Source organism: Equus asinus, chromosome 9 (assembly GCF_041296235.1).
Source record: "Equus asinus isolate D_3611 breed Donkey chromosome 9, EquAss-T2T_v2, whole genome shotgun sequence".
Taxonomy (NCBI): Eukaryota; Metazoa; Chordata; class Mammalia; order Perissodactyla; family Equidae; genus Equus; species Equus asinus.
In genome coordinates this window covers 39,007,107-39,030,307 of record NC_091798.1, presented here as the reverse complement: position 1 = coordinate 39,030,307, position 23,201 = coordinate 39,007,107, and the positions used below count along the sequence as shown (strand labels likewise).

General features: G+C 39.0%; 1 protein-coding gene across 24 annotated transcripts in view; it reads left to right on the top strand.

The window, feature by feature from the left end:
• LOC106823749 (protocadherin alpha-C2) overlaps nucleotides 1–7,336 on the top strand; it is a 190,143-nt gene extending 182,807 nt beyond the window's left edge. For 14 of the 24 annotated variants that reach the window (XM_070518098.1, XM_070518099.1, XM_044780640.2 and 11 more), the window contains exon 4: nucleotides 4,588–7,336. In XM_070518098.1, coding sequence (XP_070374199.1) covers nucleotides 4,588–4,898 — 311 coding nt within the window. In that variant the 3' untranslated portion in view covers nucleotides 4,899–7,336. The remainder of the gene's footprint in view (nucleotides 1–4,587) is intronic. The other 10 variants (XM_070518106.1, XM_070518109.1, XM_070518100.1 and 7 more) reach the window with 1 other exon arrangement.
• Nucleotides 7,337–23,201: the final 15,865 nt, after the last annotated feature.

Below are 23,201 nucleotides of genomic sequence, written 5' to 3'. Positions count from 1 at the left end.
TGTATGTATGTTATACTCCAGTTTTTTAAAAAAGAAGTCTTTCAGGAATAAAGATGACTGTCGCTCCTAGGTGGAGAGGTAGGAAGAGGCAAAAGTGGAAGCAGGTTGAGGAAGGATGAGGCTACTGCTGAAAGAATGGTGTCCTGAAAGAAGGCAGCAGCAGTGAAAATGGGGAGAAGAGGACAAAGTCAAGTGATGGGGTTCAGGGTAGGTCGCCCCAAGATGCGCCACTCTGGTATGCAGACTATTCCGAGCTGCAGACAATAAAGGCTCAGACTCAGCAAGAACATTCGACTTTTTCCCCCACTGCCTAGAAGAAATTTAAGATAAAGGCCTGTCCTCAGGACGAGTCATCACCATAGATAACTCTGGGTTCCTGTAGACTGGGAGGATCCTTGCTAAGCCCACTTCTATCAAAGTTCTATGTACCAAACATTTGCTTTTCCATTTCCATGTGGGTTGCCTTCCTCCCCTTTGAAGACCCAAACCACTACCCTAAACGTCCTCCTTGTCTGTAGCTGGAGATACTTAAACAGGTAGCCTTGGCCAGTTGGCTGAGTTGCTCATGTTTCCTGAGCCTCTCCCATGTATACATGTTATAAAGCTTTGTTTAATTTTCTCCTGTTCTTCTGTCTCATGTGAATTTAATTCATTGTCCACAGAAGGACCCAGAGTGGGTAGAGGAAATGTCTTCCTCCCTTACACAAGATATAGGATATTGGAGGCAGAATCCTATATCTCCTATATCTACTCCTAGATATAGGAGGGAAAAGTGACAGGTTTTGATATATTATAAATGAAGAATGAAGAGTAGAGAAAAATGAAGACTAGCTCTGAAGTTTCTGGCTTGAGCATTGGGGTGAATGAAGTGTCGTTTATTGAGACTGGAGGGATTTAGAAAGGAATAGATGAGAGGAATCAAGAGTGGGATTTCAGATTCCGTCAGTTTGAGATGCCCATGAGACCTCCAAGAAGAGATAACCAGATAGGCAGTGGGATATGTGAGACTGGAGCACAGAGAGATATGGGCCTTGCCAGGGTGGGGAAAATCTCCTTTCTTCCTTTCTTGTGTTTTTATGGCTGGGCTAATAATAAAAGTGACACAAGATCGGATTAACAGGAGAAAAACTCAGTTTAATACATACATGTTGGAGACTATAGAGAAATGATGCTCGGAGAATGGACAAAGCAGGCAGTATATAAATCTTTTACACAAAGACACAAATTTGTGAGGAATAACAGGACAAAGAAACTTAGATTTGAGGTACGCAGTTAGGAATTTAAGCAGAGTGTAGGCTTGAGGCAGTAAATTAGCAAGGTTTGCTTCTGCAGCCTTCTCAGCCTGAATTCCCTTGACCGCGTGATAAGGCTGCAGGGAGAGCACCCTTACATGGGAGATTTATTTCCTGCTTTCAGGGGGAACAGAGACAGGAGGGTCAGAAAGCCCTTTTTGCTTCTCAAGTAACATTAATTCAAAATAATCAATATGCTATTGAGGAATATTTTGGGGTGGCCTGCCCTCGGCCCGAACAGCTTTAAATATAAATTTGTATCTCATTAGCATATTTAGATAGTATGTACACCCATGGACAAGACTGAGATCCCAGAAGGAGAGAGTGACGAGAAAGAAGGTGTAGGGCCAACCCCAAGGAAGCTCCAACACACCGGTGAGGAGGATCCCGCAAGGAAACTGACAGAGAACAGCTGAGAGAAGGGTCAGGAGTACAGTTTGACAAGGAACTCGTAAAAATAAGTGTTTCAAGAAGATAACAAATCCTGCTTAGAGGTTCAGTAAAATGAAGACTAAAATGTGACCACTGGCTTTGGAAATAGTATAATTAGTGAGTTTGGCATGAGCAGTGTTAGAAAAGTAGTGCTCAAGGGATGTCAAATTGGGGGAGACTGAGAAGTGATGGGAGGTGAGGAGATGGAAGTAGCGGATGTGGACCACCCCAAACTGCAATCAAACGTAAATGATTTGTCTGCTGGAACTTTTCACGACTCCACCAGAGGAGCAGTGTCAGATCCATGAACACTGCTGTGATGTCAAAGGGCTCCAGTGTCATGGCCACTAGGAATACTTTGCTCAAACAGACCATTACTCTTCCTCTCTGACCTCTTCTCTTCTAGAAGTCATTGGTTTACTTTATGGTGTGTCTTCCAACTAGGCTCCTGGAAAAGTTTTGCATTGAAAACCCCTGTGGCTGCACAATCATTTCCCTAAGTCTCAGTGCAAATTGCACCTCTCCTCTGGAATCTCCTTTGACTTTCTCAAGTATAATTAATAATTTTCTCCTCTGGAGTCCCTTAATACTTTACACATACCTTGGTTATTGCATTTATCAAGTTGGTTTGTAGTCACTTGAGTGTGTGTCCCAACTAGACTGTGAGCACATTGAGAGAGGGGGCTGGATTTAGAAAGTAAGGTTAGCTCCCAATGCTTTACCCAAACAAGTAGGCCCAATTTACAACAGGATTCCATCCTCTTATGCTGCATGGTATCCCTCTATACCCACACTTCTTTCCCTCTCTTCTCTGCTTCATTCTACTACCCCTCAAGGTTATTAGAATAGAATTAGGATTAAATAATTGATTCAACTTGTTTATTTGTTTATTTATTCATTCATTCATCCATTCATTTATTTATTTTGCAGGGGAACATTTGCCCTAAGCTAACATCTGTTGCCAGTCTTCCTCCTTTTTCTTCCTTTTCCCCTGCAAAGCCCCAGTGTGTAGTTGTGTATAGTTGTAAGTTCTTCTGGTTCTTCTGTGTGAGCCACTGCCACGGCATGGCCACTGACAGACAAGTGGTGTGGTTCCGCACCCAGGAACAGAACCTGGGCAGCCCAAGCGAAGTGTGCAGAACTTTAACTGCTAGGCCATCAGGGCTGTCTCCTCAACTACTTTATCTTTTGTTTTGAGTAGGTGTCAAAAGACATTTGTAGTCAAAGTTTTCTCTAGTTCCTACACTAAAAGTAACATAATCTGCTTTTTTTTTTTTTACATCTGAAACTACACTATGTATTTCTAGTTTAGGATCTCATTTTTTGTTTTTTTCCCAATTTAGCCAAAGACAGTTAAAGATTTTTGAGTGCAATTGCAGACAATGGTTCTGAAATCCCTTGGCAGTTCTTAGTTTGGGGGGCATCATCTGGATGATGCAGAATATATTTAGATCAGTTGCCTTTCATGCAAATATTTCCTCCCATTCTGTAGGTTACCTTTTCATTTGTTGATGTTTTCCTTTGTTGTGTAGAAGCTTTTTAGTTTGGTGTAGTCTCGTTGTGGTTTTGTGTGTGAGGAAGATTATCCCCCAGCTAACATCTGTTGCCAGTCTTCCTCTTTTTTCTTGAGGAAGATTGTCGCTGAGCTAACATCTGTACCAGTCTTCCTCTATTTTGTATGTGGGATGCTGCCACAGCATGGCTTCATGAGTGGTGTGTAGGTTGGTGCCCAGAATCTGAACCCAGGAATCCTGGGCCACTGAAGTGGAGTGCGTGAATTCAACTGCTACACCACCGGGCCATCCCCTAATCCCATTGTTTATTTTTGCTTTCGTTGCTTTTGCTTTTGGTGTCAGATTCAAAAAATCATTGCCACAACTGATGTCAAGGAGCTTATGACCTATGTTTTCTTCTAGGGGTTTTATGGTTTGAGGTCTTACACTCTAGTCTTTAATCCATTTTGAGTTAATTTTTGTGTACAGTGTAAGATTATCAGTCCAGTGTCATTCTTTCGCATGTGGATGTCCAGTTTTCCCAACACCATTTATTGAAGAGGCTGTCCTTTCCCCATTGTATATTCTTGGCTCCTTTGTCATAAATTAATTGACTATAAATACGTGGGTTTATTTCTGGGCTCTCTATTCTGTTCCGTTGATCTAAGTGTCTGTTTCTCTGCCAATACTATACTGTTTTGATTACTATAGCTTTGTAATATAGTTTGAAATCAGGGAGCATGATGCCTCCAGTTTTATTCTTTTTTCTCAAGATTGCTCTGGTTATTCTGGGTCTTTTGTGAGTCCATAAAAATTTTAGGATTGTTTGTTCTATTTCTGTGAAAAATGACATTGGAATTTTGATATGGATTGCATTGAATCTATAGATTGCTTTGGGTAGAGTGGATCTTTTAACAATATTAATTCTTCCAGTCCATGAGCATGAAATGTCTTTCCATTTATTTGTGTCTTCTTCAATTTCTTTCATTAATGTCTTATAGTTTTCAATGTACTGGTCTTTCACCTCCTTTGTTAAGTTCATTCCTAGGTATTTTATTGCATAGTCTGCTTTAATCTAGTACATTTCCTGCCCCATTCCCAGGCAAGATCATCACAACCACATTCTTTAGGAAATTCTCCACAATGAACAAAAATATGTTCCTAGAAAATTAGATTTCAGGACTCTCTGGTGAGAAAATCTGAGTTCTTGCTTGTTTCCAAACACTGGCCTTACCTTCAGGCTTGAAGAAATAACCCACGATTTCTTGGGGGCCAGGCCTGTGTGCAGCTTCTTCTGTATTCGACCCACTAGTGTGGCACGGAAGATATGTGTTGACTCTATCACTGACTTGTGATGTTTTGTGTTTCAGAACCAGAAGCAGGAGAGGTGTCCCCTCCAGTCGGTGCTGGTGTCAACAGCAACAGCTGGACCTTTAAATACGGACCAGGCAACCCCAAACAACCTGGTCCCGGTGAGTTGCCAGACAAATTCATTATCCCAGGATCTCCTGCAATCATCTCCATCCGGCAGGAGCCTACTAACAGCCAAATTGACAAAAGTGACTTCATAACCTTCGGCAAAAAGGAAGAGACCAAGAAAAAGAAGAAAAAGAAGAAGGGTAACAAGACCCAGGAGAAAAAAGAGAAAGGGAACAGCACGACTGACAACAGTGACCAGTGAGGTCATCTAATGGAAACAAGCCACTTAGCCAGTTTTTGTAATAATGGCAAATCTCTCCCATGTAGCAACTCCCTTCTCCCTTCTCCTATCCACCTGAGCCCTCTCTTAGAGACCTCAGAAATCTGCAGAAAGTTCCCTGTGTCTGTCTAGATCGCATTTAACAGGTTTTGTCTGAAAAGCTTTACTAAGTCTGGTGTTAACTCTTTCTCTCCGCTCTGGCTTGTTTTCAGAACCTAAAAAGCAGACCCAAGTTTCCTTTCTCCTCCGCCGCAAAGGAGAGGCTTCCCAGCCCCGCCAGTGAGAGGTTGGACTCTCTGCCCTGTGCTCCGGGGATCCTGTCTTGATGACACTTGCAGGGCAGGCTGAAAGGTTTTGAGATTGAGCAGCTTGGGTGTCTGTGGCCACTGGGTATGTGTGGCCACCGGGGGTATGTGAGTGCCAGAGATTGGCTGGGATGGGCCAGATTAGACTAATTGGCGCAAGGAGGGCTGGGAAAGAAAGGCAAATAAACAGTTGGAGTTACCAGTCTGGAGGGGAAATGTGAAACTAAAAGGGACCAGACTTTCTAAATCTTACAACTCAAGAGACGGTGGCCACCCTCTAGCAGACAAAACTACTCCCACTGACGAGGCTTTAGAAGCCCCTAAAGCCTGTTGGCTGTGGTGTCATTAAACCTAAAACCTGCGTTATACCTACAAGCGAATAGTACAGTGTTTAACAGGGGGCCAACCAGGTCAACAGAAGCAGATCTGATGTATTTCCTGTATATGTCCTCGTGCTCACTTTATTAAAAATTCTTTTGCACACGATGTTTATGAAAAGGCCAGATCCTTTTCCAATGACACATATGCAAAAGCAAAAGAAAAAAGAAAACCCCAACACCTCACTTTATGCTGTTTGTTGTTTGATAGATTTATTTAAAAAAAAGAGAAAATCTATAACTATAAATCTTTAAAGAGAAATATGATGAATACAATTCCCCTAAACTCTCCTCAGAAGAGAATTATTCAGTCTACAGCCATTTAAATGATCATTGCTGCTACAGAAGTGCTTTAAGAGAATTGCCTGAAACATCTGTATTATACCGGCCACCTGCCAATCACAGCTTTACTCTTTTCAGGTCACTCTGGGGCTGCCTCTTGCATGTATTAATTACTAAATAAAAGGACCTTTCTCTCTCTCTTTTCTAAGAAACAATTATGTGCACTTTGAATACACAACCTTCTCTAGCCCACTATATCAAGACCCAGAAATTGAAGAAAAATCTTGTTTTCTCATACATACAGTGAGCAGACTTTTCAGTCCTCTAAGTCTGTGATTTGTCTTGGTGTGCTAGCCTACACCTTCTCTTTGGTTTAGTTTTCCTTTTCTAGAACACTCTGAATTGCTAATCTTGCTAACACCTCTGATATTCCCTGAAATCAATCTCCCATATGTATGCTGTATGCTATTATAAGACTCCTGAAATATACTTACTCTGTGCTTGTGTATGTGAATGTTAATGCAACTATTACCTAGAGTGAACTTTAAGCTTTATTGTTGAATGTAATTCCATTATATTTCCTTTTGTACACCTGTGAAAAAGTGGAGTAGTGTTTTTTTAACCATTGTTAATCAGCTTTTGTGTATGAAAGACACAGTAAAATTTCTTTCTTAAATCAAGATACTGGTGATTCAAGGAATTTTATTTATGGTCAGCCAAGAGCTCTCTCTTGCCAAGACTCCTGCTGGCAAGAGAATGGATAAAGCTGTTTTTTTCTAGTAACAATTCTGGAATGAATACCGAAGATATTCCCTGAGGGTGTGCAAGCACAAAATTTACCAATCTGGCCTCTTTGAAGTCACAGAGTGCTTTGAAATTCTAACAGTATCTGGAATATCAGGTCATAGAAAAGAATAAGATTTACTGTCACCTTAAATAAGAAATTTTAATTTTGTTAGAATGTACAATTTAGAAGTTTGATTAATTATATTATCTTTTAAAAGTTAACATAAAAGAGGTAGGAGTCTGTTATTAAAACAAAAACATTAAATCTCAAAAAAAAAAAACCTGTTTTGTCTACTTATAGCTTCATTCTCCCATATTTTGAAGGGTGTGTAACTTCAGCTCTGCAGGATTGCATGGGGTAAAACTTGTTGCCAGCACATGTGAACCATTGCTACATTGTAGGTTGTGATCATTTGCCCCACTGAAACCCATGTATCTGACCTTACGTGCCTTTTGAATACTAGGAGAATCGGGCTAATTTATTAATGATGATAATTATGATGTATCTGTACAGCACTTTTTACATTTGCAAAGTGCTTTCCAATCCATGTTAGTTACTAGTTATTACAGCTGTAAGGATAAAACACGTCATGTGGATTCATTTTTAATTGGTGCTATTGGTATTTCCTCTGTTATTGCTAATAAATGGAAAATGGTGGTATGAAAGAAATGGTGGTCATTTCTAAGTATAAGAGGAGGAGAAAATAGAACACTGATTATCATTGCTATTGTTATTGAGGAAAGCTGCAGTATGAAAATTACTGCGTCATTCTCTGGCTGTCTCCTGGCTTTCATGTTCATTACAAAGGCATAACCCCCAATGGAATCAATAATCAAACTCCATAGTATTACTAGAATGGGCAGCCAGGAGGTTTCTGGTTCACATCCCTGTGCGTTATTTCAGTCTTCTTTAATAAGAATTGCAACAAACTAATTTTTATCATTAGAGCTCTCCAGGCATCTTGTTCATTGTTTGTTTAGCCCTTGTACTTCTCTACAATTGAGAAGTCGAAATAATGCCCCCAAGAAATTAACTTTTATTGAGTACAGGGGAATACCAGCCATTGTAATAAGTAGGTTCAGTTCATAGTACATGTTCTGTTGCAAATAGACTATATTTTCCTTCTGTGGTTAAATTTTTATGAGCATAGGCCTTAGATGCAGTGATTCTCAACTGGGAGCAGTTTTGTCCCTCGGGGGACATTTGGCAACATCTGGAGACTTTTTTGTTTTTTGTTGCCTGGGTTGGGGGCTGCTACTGGCATCTAGTGGATAGAGGCCAGGGATGCTGCTAAACAGCCCCCCACAACAAAGACTTTTCCAGCCTACAACGTCAATAGTACCATGATTGAGAAACATTGAGATGGGGTGACCATATGAATTGTTTTTGTCCAGTCCACTTTTGAGATGGAAAGGGGACACCATTAATGATTACAAGATGTAAGCTGTGACTATCCTAGGTAAACCGGGAGGTATGATAACTCTACTTATAGAAAGAAAGAAACTGGTATAGCTCTGTCACTTACTAGCTGAGGAACCTTGGGGAAGCCACTACTTCTCAGTTTTTCAGCCTCAATTTCATCATCTATAAAATGGGAATAATTATAGTACAAACCTTTTAGATTTGTGGGGAAGATTTAGTGAGATAATCTCGAAAGTTTTTAGCACAATGTCTGGCACACTATAATCTTCAATAAATAGTTATTTTTAATAGTCCTTTTCTTCCATTTCCTTGCCCCTTTTTCAGAGATTTAGCTATTATACTCAGGAGACTTTTCCTAATGATTAAAATGTGAATGAGGGATGGTAAAATAAGTCAACATCAACTTTGTAATAAAAATACTTTATTTACTCTTCCACATTTTTGCTCATCCTTGAAGGAAAAGAAGTAAAATCAGTTAAATAACTCTTTCCCTGTATCTCTCATGAATAATAATTAAGTCTCTAAGTGATCAAGTGACCAGTCTGTTTATAGCTGTTCCACGTAAGTGATCAGTGATCTGAAATCCAGGGACCAAAGAGCTTAAAGTCACTCTACATGTTCAAACGAATAAATTCCATGTGAGGCTCAGTAAGACAGCATGAGGGAAAGAAAGAATCACCTCCAACAGCTTCTTTTGGCAGACAGGTGAAAAACCAGAAGATCCACAGACTTGCTAACTGTCCTGCAGCTAATCAGGAACAAACCAAATTGCATCTCTGTTAAGGGCCAGGATGTTTGATATGGGTCTCACATATACAGAGTGCAGGATTCACTCTTTAGAAGAATTGCAATTCATCTCATTTTAAAGGATGAGGTTCCCCAATGAACGTTCACAGCCTTGGCTGTTGGCTTTTAGGCTCCTAAGCAAGATTATGGATCCCAGGATCTTATATTAGTATATTTTATGTTTTATAAATTCGAAACTCAATTCTAGAGCACAAATGTAATTAACCAAATACTAATGCAATTCTAGTGTTATATCTAGATTTTAAAACCACGAGGCCAGCCCTGGTGGCCTAGTGGCTAAGTTCGGCATGCTTTGCTTAGGCGGCCTGCATTCAGTTCCTGGGCGCAAACCTACACCATTTGTTTGTCAGTGGCCACTCTGTGGCGGTTGCTCACATACAGGAAGAGGAAGATTAGCAGTGGATGTTAGCCCAGGGAGAATCTTCCTCAGCAAAACCACCCCCTCAAAAAAAAAAAAACCACCACCAAAACATTGAGGTACACTAAAACAAACACACGAAAAACTACAGATGTACTTCCTTAGGACTTGAAAGCCCCAAGAGCTTCTCTGAGAAAGGGCAAGTTGGCCACTCCTTGACCCTGTTTGATCATTTTTTCATGTGCTTCTTTTATCGGACCAAACATGAGTCACCTTCTTGGCAAGTCAATCAAACTACACCAGCAGTAGTTGTCATACAAAGCAGAAATTTTATTTACAGCATGCAGCAAAGAAAACAGAGACCATAGGGAAGAATTTCACAAGCTATGGCTCCCAGAGCACGGGTAGGTGGGTTCCTTTATTTAGGGTAGGGAATGAATGTTTAAAGGAGAAGTTTCATCATCGCATTTAGAGGTGGGCATAACCTTGCACATGCAGTGGTTTGAAATGATGCTTTTACATATATCACATGATCTAAAAATGTCTGCTTCACGCCTCCCAAAGGAAGAGAACTTAGGATGTTAATGAGGGCAGGTTACTTTGGTACAACTTTCTGCCTGTCTGTGCAGGTGTCATTCTTGTGATTGTGGTCTGGACTGGTCTGGTCTGATTCAGAGTGGTGGGTCCAGGGTGGTTGTCACTTAGAGTTTCTTCCTGGAACATACCTGAAATCACATAAACTCAAGATGCCAAAGTTGTCAGAGAAAGGAACATCTACATCTTTCAACAAGACAAGAGAAATAGGTCAAACACAAAAAAGCTTAGAATTTAGGCAAGATAAGAGAAGCAGGTTAGAGTCCACAGCTGGTGACAAAATCTCTTCTCTAGTTTTATCCTGCTCTTCATTCTTGAGGGGCATGAGGCAAAGGTCTATCTTCTGTAACTACTTCCTGCTGAACATAGGCATTGTCATAGGGGCCAGCAGAGGAGCAGAATCTTTCCCCCACTCATCTAAGTCTAGAGAATAAGTCTATGGGTCACCAGGCATTGCTCCAAGTAGTTCATATTTTTGATTAGTAGGCAGGTGGCAGCTACAGCTCTCAAGTATGGGGGCCGTATTTTTGTTACAGTGTCTAGCTGCTTTGAGAAATAGGCTACCACTTTTTTCCAATGGTCCCAACATTTGGGTTAATACTCCTAGAGTTATTCCTTGTTTTTTATGAATGTATAGGTCAAATGATTTGTTCAAATCTGGTAAGGCCAGTGCAGGTGTTTTCATTAGTAAGTTTTTAAGCTTACTGAAAGCTTGTTTGCACAGCTTATCCCATTCAAATGAGTCTGTTTCTGTCGCCTACGATTTGTCATAGAGAGGCTTAGCAATCAACCCCAAATTAGGGATCCACATATGACAGAAGCCGGCCATCCCCAAGAATCCGCCTAGCTGCCTACACAGGTGGAGCAAGTGATATATTGTTATTTTCCTCTCTTGAGGAAGTCTGCACTGCCCTTTTGAAATAATTAACCCCAAACACGTTACAGTTTTTTAGATATCTGTGCTTTTACCTTAGACACTTTATATCTCCTACTGGCTAAGAAGTTTAACATGGTTACTGTGTTCTCATCAGATTTTCTTGGATGGTCTGGTTATTAGGATGTCTTTCACATACTGTAATATAGTGTTTTGTTTTAATTTTAATTCCGTTAAATCTCAACTCAGGATTTCCCCAAAAATTCTAGGGGAATTTTACTTATTTATTTTTTTTAAAGATTTTATTTTTCCTTTTTCTCCCCAAAGCCCCCTGGTACATAGTTGTGTATTTTTAGTTGTGAGTCCTTCTAGTTGTGGCATGTGGGATGCCGCCTCAGCATGGCTTGATGACCGGTGCCATGTCCGGGCCCAGGATTCAAACAGGCAAAACCCTGGGCCACCGAAGCAGAGCGTGTGAACTTAACCACTCGGCCACGAGTCCGGCCCCTCTAGGGGAATTTTAAAATCCTTAGGGTAAGACAGTCCAACAGTACTGTTTCTGGTGGGAGTCTGGGTCCTCCCATTTAAAGGCAAAAATCTCCTGGGACTCAGGGTCCAATGAGATGCAAAAGAAAACATCTTTTAAATCTAGCACTGTACAGAACATGCTGTCCCCAGGGAGATTAGCTGGCAGGGTGTAAGGATTAGGTACTACAGGATGTATGTCTTGGACTGTTTCATTGACAGCCCTAAGGTCTTGAACAAATCTGTACTGCCCTGTTCCCAGCTTTTTAACAGGTAAATTGAGAGTGTTGCAGGGGGATCTACATGTCCTGATTAACCCTTGTTTTAAAAGTTTGTCAGTTACAGGCAGGATTCCTTTTATGGCTTCTGGCTTTAGGGGGTATTGTTTTACTGGAGGCCAGTGGTCTATCTGTTTTAATTCCACTGTAGTGGAATTCCACTTTAGTATGCCACTACCTGCTCCTCCCATTATCCTTGTGTCCAAACCTCTAAGTTAAATTGGTTTAAAATGTTTTGAGGAATTTCTTCCTTCTCAGGTGCTGATATGTCTTGTAATAAGGCCATGAGCTCAACTCTGATCTCTAGGAACTTGGAGTTCTACTTTGTCTTGTTCCCAGTTTATTGAAGCCCCCAATTTTGATAGTATGTTTCTCCCAAGGAGGGGAATAGGGCACTCTGGCACATACAGAAAAGCACGTCTTAAGATTTTCGATCCTATTTCATAGGTTAAGAGCTCCAGAAAGGTTTTAGTCTCTTCTCATACCCCTTTTACGTTACATTTTATTTTAGAAAGATTTCCCTTTTGGGTATTTAACACTGAGAATGTGGCTCCTATATCAAACAAAAATTTAACACATTCTCCTCCCACTGCTAAGGTCACCCTAAAGCTCCTCAAGGGAGATAAGGATTTGGTTGCCTGGAACTGGGGAGCCCCATGGCCCTGTCATATCTCATCAGTAGTCAAGGGAAGTTGCCATGGCTTGATCTTGTTCGCTCTCTTCCCTCTTTGGGGATGGTTTGGACAATCTCACTGCCAATGCCCTTTCTGCTTGTGGTATGCACATTGATTAGGCCCCCAACTCTGTTGGTGGCCTTCTGGTCCCATGGTGGGGGCCGGGTCGCTCACCTCTCCCCTGGGTTACCTTGAGCAGACTGGAGGGCCAATGGAAGCAAAGTTGCTTGTCTTTGTACCTTTTTATCATCCTTTTTCTCTTCTTCCTTGTCCTGGTTATTGACTATCCTGAAGGCTGCCTCCATTAACTGTGCAGAACTGGTATCAGGCCCTGTTGCCAATTTTTGGAATTTCCTATGGATATCTAGAACACTTAAGATATGAAATGGGTATCAAGAACCACTTACATTAATAACATTTATCCACACAATAGAGCCTAAGAATGTTTATTATCATTTATTTGATAATGTTTTCCATGTAATTTAACACACCAAATAAGCCTGACTAGTTTAATATCTCCCTCTTTATATAGAGAGAGAACAAATTGTTTTTAGAAATCTCAGGGCCCCATTGGAAATCCCCAAAAAGAAAAACTTTACTTACGATTTGACCTTTGGGGAAATTTGTCAAAAATATCAAAAGGTTTTAAAATACTGTTAGTTGTTGATTTAATCAAGGTAACAACAGAAAATGTCAAAGGCAAACAGAGAAAGTGAAACAGTTAAAAAAAAAATAAACTAATAGAGAAACCTCAGCCTCCTTGGGCATAGGAAATTATTTTAACAAAACGTAGATTTTCTGTCTTTTAGGGAGACTTACTCAAAAATAAAGAAAAAAACCGCTTGTAATCTCTTTGACAAGAATGCACCAAAACTTTAAGAAGATTATTCTTTTAAGAGAAAGTCAAATTTTTAATTTTTTAACTTACTTTTGATATTGAAACTCATTTATTTAATGGAATTTATTTTAATCTTAGTTAACTTGACCATGTACAAAACTCTTTTATTTTCCCCTCTCAGAGTTTCACTTCCACAAACCTGTCACTTGTTTTTTTTATGTTTAGAATTTGTCCCATGCCTTCCTTCCTTTTTCTCTTTCCTAGTACTTTAGGACAAATTTACCTTTTTTACTAAAACAAATAAAAATTTCTCTAGTCTCTATGTCTCCTTTACTGAAAGCATACATCTTATTTTCCTTAAATATAAAGATGTTTTTCTTACTAACTCTTAGTAGTTTTAATTACATATATTAATCAAAATTTTTAACACTTACAAACAATTCTGAGTGAAAACTAAGAAGTAAGTAATTATAAACTGTCTTTTACATAAGCATTCTGTGGTAAATTTGGTAAAATTGGTAAATTTATAAATACTTTTTGCAATTTCTAGAAACATGTTACTTTTTCATAAAATATGATATGTTTACTGATAGACCTAAACATCTTTTACCTTCTCTGTAAGAAGCCAAAAGTAGATAAACCTAGACATGTTTAGTAATAATATTTCAGTATTTTACTGAGGTCATAATAGTTTATAACATTGTGGAATTTCAGTTGTACTTTATTATTTGTCAGTCACCATATAAATGTGTCCCTTTACCCCTTATGCCCACCTCCACCAACCACCTTCCCTTTTGGTAACCACTAAACTATTCTCTTTGTCCATGTGTTAATTTATCTTCCACACACAAGTGAAATAATATGGTGTTTGTCTCTCTCTCTGGCTTATTTCACTTAACATAATACCCTCAAGGTCCATCCATGTTGTTGTGAATGGGACGATTTTGTCTCTTTTTATGGCTGGGTAGTATTCTATTTTATATATATATCACATTTTTTTTCCAATCATCAGTCGATGGGCATTTAGGTTACTTCCACTTCTTGGCTATTGTAAATAATGCTGCAATGAACACAAGGGTACATAAGTCTCTTTGAATTGTTGATTGCAGGTTCTTTGGATAAATAATCAGTAATGGGATAACTGGGTTGTATGGCATTTCTATTTTTAATTTTTTGAGAAATCTCCATATGGTTTTCCATAGTGGCTGCAGCAGTTTGCATTTCCACCAGCAGTGTATGAGGGTTCCCTTTTGTCCACATCCTCTCCAACATTTGCTATTTTTTGTCTTGGTGATTATAGCCATTCTAATGGGTGTAAAGTGATACCTTAGTCTAGTTTTGATTTGCATTTCCCTGATGATTAGTGATGTTGAACATCTTTTCATGTGCCTATTGGCCATCTGTATATTTTCTTTGGAAAAATGTCTGTTCATATCCTCTGCCCATGTTTTGATTGGGCTGTTTTTGTTGTTGTTGTTGTTCAATTGTGTGAGTTCCTTATATATAATGGAGATTAATCCCTTGTTGGATATATGAGTTGCAAATATTTTCTCCCAGTTGGTGGCTTGTCTTTTTGTGTTGTTCCTGGTCTCCTTTGCTTTGCAGAAGCTCTTTAGTCCGATGAAGTCCCATTTGTTAATTTTTTCTTTTGTTTCCCTTGCCCGAGTAGACATGGTATTCAAAAAGATCCTTCTAAGACTGATGTCACAGAGTGTACTGCCTATATTTTTTTCTAGGAGTTTTATGGTTCTAGGTCTTACCTTCAAGTCTTTTATCCATTCTGTGTTAATTTTTGTGTATGGCAAAAGATAATGGTCTACTTCCATTCTTTTGCATGTGGCTGTCCAGCTTTCCCAACACCATTTGTTGAAGAGTCCTTTCTCCATTGTATGTTCTTCGCTCCTCTGTCAAAGATTAGCTGTCCATAGATGTGTGGTTTTATTTCTGGGCTTTCAATTCTGTTCCATGGATCTGTGTGTGTGTTTTTGTACCAGTACCAGGCTGTTTTGATTACTATAGCTTTGTAGTATATTTTGAAGTCAGGGATCGTGTTGCCTCCAGCTTTGTTCTTTTTTCTCAGGATTGCTCTAGCTATTCGGGGTCTTTGCTTGCCCCATATGAATTTTAGGATTCTTTATTCTATTTCTGTGAAGAATGTCATTGGGATTCCGATTGGGATGCATTGAATCTGTAGATTGCTTTAGGTAGTATGGACATTTTAACCATATTTATTCTTCCAGTCCATGTGCGTGAAATATCTTTCCATTTCTTTATGTCATTATTGATTCCTTTCAATAATGTCTTACAGTTTTCATTGTTTAGGTCTTTCACCTCCTTGGTTAAATTTATTCCTAGATATTTTATTCTTTTTGTTGAGATTGTAAATGGGATTGTGTTCTTGAGTTCTCTTTCCATTAGTTTGTTATTAGAATATAGAAATGCAACAATTTTTGTAAGTTGATTTTGTACCCTGCAACTTTGCTGTAGTTGTTGATTATTTCTAATAGTTTTCCAATGATTTTATAGGGTTTTCTATGTATAAAATCATGTCATCTGCAAACAGCAAGAGTTTCACTTCTTCATTGCCTATTTGGATTCTTTTAATTTCTTTTTCTTGCCTAAACTGCTCTGGCCAACACTTCCAGTACTATGTTGAATAAGAGTGGTGAGAGTGGGCATCCTTCTCTTGTTCTTGTCCTGAGAGGAATGGCTTTCAGTTTTTCCCTGTTGAGTATGATGTTGGCTGTGTGTTTTTCATATACAGCCTTTATTATGTTGAGGTACTTTCCTTCTATACCCATTGTATTGAACATTTTTATCATGAATGGATGTTGGATCTTGTCAAATGATTTCTCTGCATCTATTGAGATGATCATGTGGTTTTATCCCTCATTTTGTTATTGTGGTATATTGCATTGATTAATTTGTGGGTGTTGGACCATCTCTGCATCCCTGGTAGAAATCCCACTTGATCATGGTCTATGATCTTTTTAACGTATTGCTGTATTAAGTTTGCCAATATATATTTGTTTCTTTTGAGGAAGATTAGCCCTGAGCTAATTACTGCCAGTCCTCCTCTTTTTGCTGAGGAAGCCTGGCCCTGAGCTAACATCCGTGCCCATCTTCCTCTACTTTATATGCAGGCTGCCTACCACAGCATGGCATGCCAAGCAGTGCCATGTCCGCACCCGGGATCCGAACTCGTGAACCCCAGGTCACCAAGAAGTGGAACGTGTGAACTTAACCACTGTGCCACCAGGCCAGCCCCAAGTTTGCCAATATTTTGTTGAGGATTTTTGCATCTATGTTCATCAGCAATATTGACCTGGAATTTTCCTTCTTTGTGTTGTCCTTTTCTGGCTTTGGGATCAGGGTGATGTTGGCCTTGTAAAATGTGTTAGGGAGTGTTCTGTCTTCTTCAACTTTTTGGAATACTTTGAGAAGGATAGGTATTAAATATTCTTTGAATGTTTGGTAGCATTCTCCAGAGAAGCCATCTGGTCCTGGACTTATTTGCAGGGAGGTTTTTGATTACTGTTTAAATCTCTTTACTTGTGATTGGTTTATTCAGATTCTCTATTTCCTCTTGATTCAGTTTTGGGAGGTTGTATGAGTCTAAGAATTTACCCATTTCTTCTAGATTGTCCAATTTGTTGGCATATAGTTTTCCATAGTATTCTCTTATAATCCTTTGTATTTCTGTGGTATCTATTAAAATTTCTCCTCTTTCATTTCTAATTTTATTTATTTAATCCTTCTCTCTTTTCTTCTTAGTGAGTCTGGCTAAGGGTTTGTCAATTCTGTTTAGCTTCTCAAGGAAGAAGCTCTTTGTTTCATTGATCCTTTCCACTGTTTTTTGAGTTTCAATTTCATTTATTTCTGCTCTAATTTTTATTATTTCCTTCCTTCTGCTGACTTTGGGCTTTGTTTATTCTTCTTTTTCTAATTCTGTTAGATATAGTTTAAGATTGCTTATTTGAGATTTTTCTTGTTTGTTAAGGTGGATTGCTATGAATTTCCCTCTTAGGACTGCTTTTGCTGCATCCATATGAGTTGGTATGGTGTATTTTCATTTTCTTCCATCTCCAGAGAATTTTTGATTTCTCCTTTAATTTCTTCAATGATCCATTGATTGTTCAGTAGCATGTTGTTTAGTCGCCACATATTTGTCACTTCCCCAGCATTTTTTTTGTAGTTGATTTCTAGTTTCATAGCATTATTGTCAGAAAATATGCTTGATATGATTTCAATCTTCTTAAATTTGTTGAAGCTGGCCTTGTTTCCCAACATATGGTCCATCCTTGAGAATGTTTCATGTGCACTTGAGAAGAATGTGTATTCTGCTGTTTTTGGATGGAGTGTTCTACATATATTTATTAAGTCCATCTAGTCTAGTTTTTCTTTTAAATCCACTATTTCTTTGTTGACTTTCTGTCTGGACAATCTATCCATTGATGTAAGTAGGGTGTTAAGGTCCCCTACTCCTATTGTGTTGTTGTTAATAACTCCTTTTAGGTTTGTTAGTAGTTGCTTTATACTTTGGTGCTCCTCTGTTGGATGCATATATATTTATAAGTGTTACGTCTTCTCGGTGGAGTGTCCCTTTTATCATTATATACTGCCCCTTTTTGTCTCTCATAACCTGTTTTATGTTGAAGTCTACATTGTCTGATATAAGTATGGCAACATCTGCTTTCTTTTGTTTGCCATTAGCTTGGAGTATCATCTTCCATCCCTTCACTCTGAGCCTGTGTTTGTCTTTAGAATTGAGATGTGTTTCCTGGAGGCAGCATATTTTTGGGTCTTGTTTTTAAATCCATCCCACCATTCTGTGTCTTTTAATTTCAGAATTCAATCCATTTACATTTAGAGTGATTATTGATATATGAGGGCTTAATGCTGCCATTTTCTCACTCATTTTCTGATTGTTCTGTATTTCCCTTGTTTCTCATCCTGTATATTTCAGACTACTAATTCAGTTTGGTAGTTCTCTATAATGGTTTTCTCACTTTTTATTTATCATTTGTGTCTCTGTTTTGATTATTTGTTTAGTGGTCACCATGAGGTTTGTATAAAAAATCTCATTGATGAGATAGTCCATTTTCTGATAGCCTCTTATTTCTCTCAATTAGCTGATTCTATCCCTTTCCTCTTCCCCTTCTAAATTATTGTTGTCACAACTAGTTCCATCTTATGTTGTGAGTTTGTGGTTAAAATGATGAGATTATGTTTATTTTTCATGTTTTCCTTCCCATTATCTATAATGTTATAATTAAGTGTTTGCTAACCTGTTCTGATACAGAGCTGCAATTTTCTGATTTTGTCTGCTTATTTATCTCTTTGCTCAAGGCTTTGTAAACCCTTTCTTTTTTTTCAGGCATGAGGGTCTACTTGAGCATTTCTTCTGGGGGGAGGCAGTCTTGTGGTGATGAACTCCCTTAGCTTTTGTTTATCTGAGAAAATTTTTATTTCTCCATCATATCTGAAGGCTATTTTTGCTGGATAGAGTATTCTTGGCTGAAAGGTTTTGACTTTCAGAATTTTGAATATATTGTTCCACTCTCTCCTAGCCTGTATGTTTTCTGCTGAGAAATTCACTGAAAGCCTGATAGGGTTTCCTTTGTAAGTTATTTTCTTCTGCCTTGCTGCGCTTAATATTTTTTCTTTGTCATTGACTTTTGGAACTTTTACTATTATACACCTTGGAGGTCTTTTTACATTGATATAATTAGGAGTTCTATTAGCTTCTTTTACTTGTATTTCCAGCTCCTTCCCAGGTTTTGGAAATTCTCAGCTATTATTTCTTTGAACAAGCTTTCTGCTCCATTCTCCTCTTCTTCCTCTGGAGTATCTATAATCCTTATGCTGAATTTCCTAATTGAGTCAGATATTTCTTGGAGAATTTCTCCATTTTGTTTTAGTGTTAAGTCTCCTTGATCTGAAGCATTTCAATGTTTCTGTCTTCTAGACTGCTAATTCTGTCCTCCCTAGTATTGGCTCTGTTATACAGGGCCTCCAGATTTTTTTTTTTTTTAATCTCATCCATTGTGTTTGTTGTCTCCAACATTTCTGGCTGATTTTTCTTTATAGTTTCAATCTGTTTTGTGAAAAATTCCCTCTGTTCATTGATTTTTGTTTCTGATTTTATTGAACTATCTGTAACTCGTTGAGTTTTTTTATGATAGCTATTTTGAATTTTCTGTTATTGAGATTATAAATTTCTGTGCTTTCAGGACTGATTTCTGGGTGCTTGTCATTTTCCTTCTGGTCAGGAGTATTAATATATTTCTTCATACTATTTGGTGGCATGGGTTTGTGCCTTTGCATAGTGATAGCATCTGGTCGCAGCTTCCACCTGCCCTCAGTTGGGGGAGTCAGGAGCTGTGTATTCTGAGCCCACGGTGACCCCTGGCATCTGTGCCTGTCACTTGGAATCTATGCTGATGGGTCCTGTCTTCGATTGCCAGTTCACTTGCTCACAGCTGCTGCTTTTCTAACCTAAGCAAGGGTGCTCTGTCCAACCAGTTGAATTGGAGCACCAGGCAGGGGGCGACACGGTTTCTTTTGCCTACACAATCCTGAGGGCATTCTCACTCTGCTATTGCTATCTGCTCTTCTAGGATGCTGCCTTGATGAAGACACCCCCTGCACTAACTTAGCCACCTCTGTGTGGGGCTTTCCCACAAGCTGTGAGGGAACTTGGAGAGCAAACGTATTCCCATGTAGAGCCACCCTTCCACCCTCTTTTCTCAGAGCCACGCTCAGTCTAGCACCCTGCATTGTTGCTGTTTGGGAGGGAGAATAGGTCCCCTTATCTCCCTCCACTTCCTCCTGGGAGGCCAGCACCTCCACCTTCAGATGTATGGATGTGTTGGTCTCTCAGATGTCTTTGATGTGTGAATGTCCTCTGTTGATTTATGAATGTCCTTTTTGTTGTATCTTAGTGGGGAGACTCTAAGGGAAAAGCTCACTCTACCAGGGTACTGATGTCACTCCCCCATTAATTGCCTGTTTCAGTATTTTTTCTTGTTTGAAAATGACCTAGATACTTAACACATTTTTTTTTAATTTACCATTTTAGCCATTTATTTTTAATTTATTGCAGGGAAAGATTCAACCTGAGCTAACATTTGTTGCCAAACTTCCTCCTTTTTTTGCCTCCCAAAAGCCCAAGTTCATGGTTGTATATCCTAGCTGTAAGTTCTTATAGTTCTTTTATATGAGCTGCCACCACAGCATGGCAACTGACAGACAGGTGGTGTGGTTCTGTGACCCAGAAACAAACCCAGGCCACCAAAGCAGTGAGAGCCCTGAACTTTAACCACTAGGTCATCAGGGCTCACTCTTTAATTACTTTTTTAACTCAGTTTTACCTAGTGAAACTTTAAAGCTTCAAGTTACCAAAGAGATTTTGAAAGTTATTTTAAAAACACATGTCATAAAATGTAACTACTGTTAAAAGTTTATCCATAAACTCTTATTTCGGTTATATCTAAACCATTTGTTTCTAACAATCATGTTTAGATTACTCACAAAACTTTATGTGACACACTAAAGCAGTTAGCCATCATTTTAAGTCATTTTAAGTACATACATCAGAACACATAATTACTGTTAAGAAGTTCTCCCAAAAACTTTTCCTTTTTTATTTATCTTTTTTATATCTATTTAGTTTGCCTGTTTCCAACAATTATTTAGATTGTCTATAAAAACTTTATGAGACATCAAACAAAATCAGCTCTTATTCTAAGTTATTCCTGCCAACCTATGTTGTAATGGAGGTAAAATGAGTTTATTTGACTTATAAAGGCTGCATGTTTACATCATATCCAATGTTGATAACTCTGAGGACATGTCTATTTTAATTAAACCAACTGACTTAAACAAGCTTTTATTTAACAAAGATCATTTTATATCATGCTAACTTCAAAGATTTCTGGACTAGTTTTTATTACATTTAGAAATAATTTACATAAGCACTTATTTTAAGTTAATCAAATAGAGTTCTCTTTAAAAATTATGTCATCCGACACACATACATAGACATGTAGACAAACACAAACAGAGATCTTTAAAATTTTAGCCATGTTTTAGGCACAAAACTCAAAAGAATGCTGGATCCAAACTGGGACCTGTTTAGACTGCTAAAGATTTTTTTCTCTTCTTTTTGCTGTAAGGATCCTCTTTATTGTTTTATCTTTTAGTAGCTTCTGTATATTAATTAAAGTATGCACTCAATTGTGAGAAGTTTTGAATCCTCTTTTCTTTTTAATAAGGGTGACCATTAAGGCAGACGTATCTGAAATAAAGGTTCCCCAAAATGGCCATTACAATTTTAAAGTATTTTAAAAGTTTACTTAGCTTCACTTGCTTGATTTTAGATATGGAATTTTGGGGAAGTTAAAGTAGGGGAGCTCAGCAAGAGAGGCAGGAGGGGCAGAAGATTTGGTTGCCTTTCACCAGCATGTTTGTTTATTTAATTTCTTAAAGAGGCAATAAAAGATTTCTGATCTTGTTTAGAAACCTCAAAAATTAAAATAAGCTTCCCATTTTTTGTTTAACTTTTTTTTATAGCTGGCTTTTTCTCTTATTACACATGTAAATAGACCAGATTGGGTAAACTGAAATTGCCCCATTGTGGCCATTTTAAAGTGAAATCTCTTTTAGCATGTTTAATTAACATTATCTGAAGGGTGGATTTGTATGCTCTCATAATCCCCACAATATAATTTCAAATATAATTTAGGCAAAAAAGGTACAATCATTTCACATAAAGTCCATCACCTCCAGCTGGTCTTGTCAAACAAGGTTAGCACAAGGACAAAAACAAAAAACTGGCAGATCCAACATCCAGTAAAAGAAAAATCAGACCAAGTGCTTGCAGGGCAGGTACTTTGGCACCGCCATGCTTGAGTTCTGTTACTTACCAAAGACATCTTTTCAAGTTCTGAGACTAGTTTCTTTCACCACCAAAAGCAAAAGTGACCTCTCAAAGGTGGATGATTAAGGAGACTGACCCCAGGAAGATCTTAGGAGTATATCTGGCAGGAGAGAGGTTGATGGAAATTCTCTAGCAGAAAGTGTAGGGGACAGAAGAACAGATGGGTGTTGGGTTTTCCCTAACAACCACTAATAAAGAAACTGAAGAACAGAGAGAGATCTGAGAGGCCTAGAAGTCAGTTTGTCAGGGAAATGGAGAAAGATAACAAGATAAAGTTTCTGTCACTTTAAGGCAAAGCTTCTGTCGGGTGTCTCTGATCAGCACCCAGACAGATCACAGACATTCAAAACTCAGCCTGCAGGGACCTAACCCCACATTTTACCACAACTGCAAGACAAGACTCAGAGACAGATTCTGTAACTTCAGAGAGAATTAACCCCAACCACAAGGGATCAACTTCTTCTGTTACAGACACTACACAACCATACTGACTCAGTGGCTCCCAGGATAGGGGTGGGGACTCGAACCCACCCCTTGTCACTTTCACAACACAAACACAAAGGGGCCCTCAGAGGGCATCAAGCCCTAGCAGGGACAACCTCAAATTGGCTTCAAGACCTCACTGCCCAGTGACTAGTCAACAAAGACTGCTTCCATTCACCAGGGCCAAGCTTTGGTTCTTTTGGAGTGGTCAGCTCATGCAATCCTTTAACCAGAGGCAGAACTCTCCCTCCCCCGACTAAGGCTACTTCTGGATGGGAACTCAAACCTCAAAACGAGGCTCCAATAGGTGAACTTTGGGACTCAATCCCAAGGCTAGGGCAGCCTTAAACCCAAGGTTCAGGCAGCCTGACTTTGTGAGACAACTTAGAAGTAACTCTTATAGTTGTGCTGTGGGGTTGGCACCACTTACCTCCATTGAGAGATCCTCTGAGCAAAAATGCTCTGTGCAGCCATTGTGTCTCCCCATGGGGAAGTGACATCAAGCTGGCAGCACCGACACCAAGAAGAAAGTCCCTCCCCATGAAGCTCACCCATCAACCTCCAGTAGTATGGATGGGTTAGCCCAGGACAAGCTACTGCCAACTGCTCTGTCCATTGGAAACCAGATGATTGGAAGAATAGAGCCTCAGAGGGGCAGGTGTCCCACCTGGGGAACCAATTTGTTACCTGATCAAACATGAGTCCCCTTCTTGGCAAGTTAATCGAACCACACCAGAAGT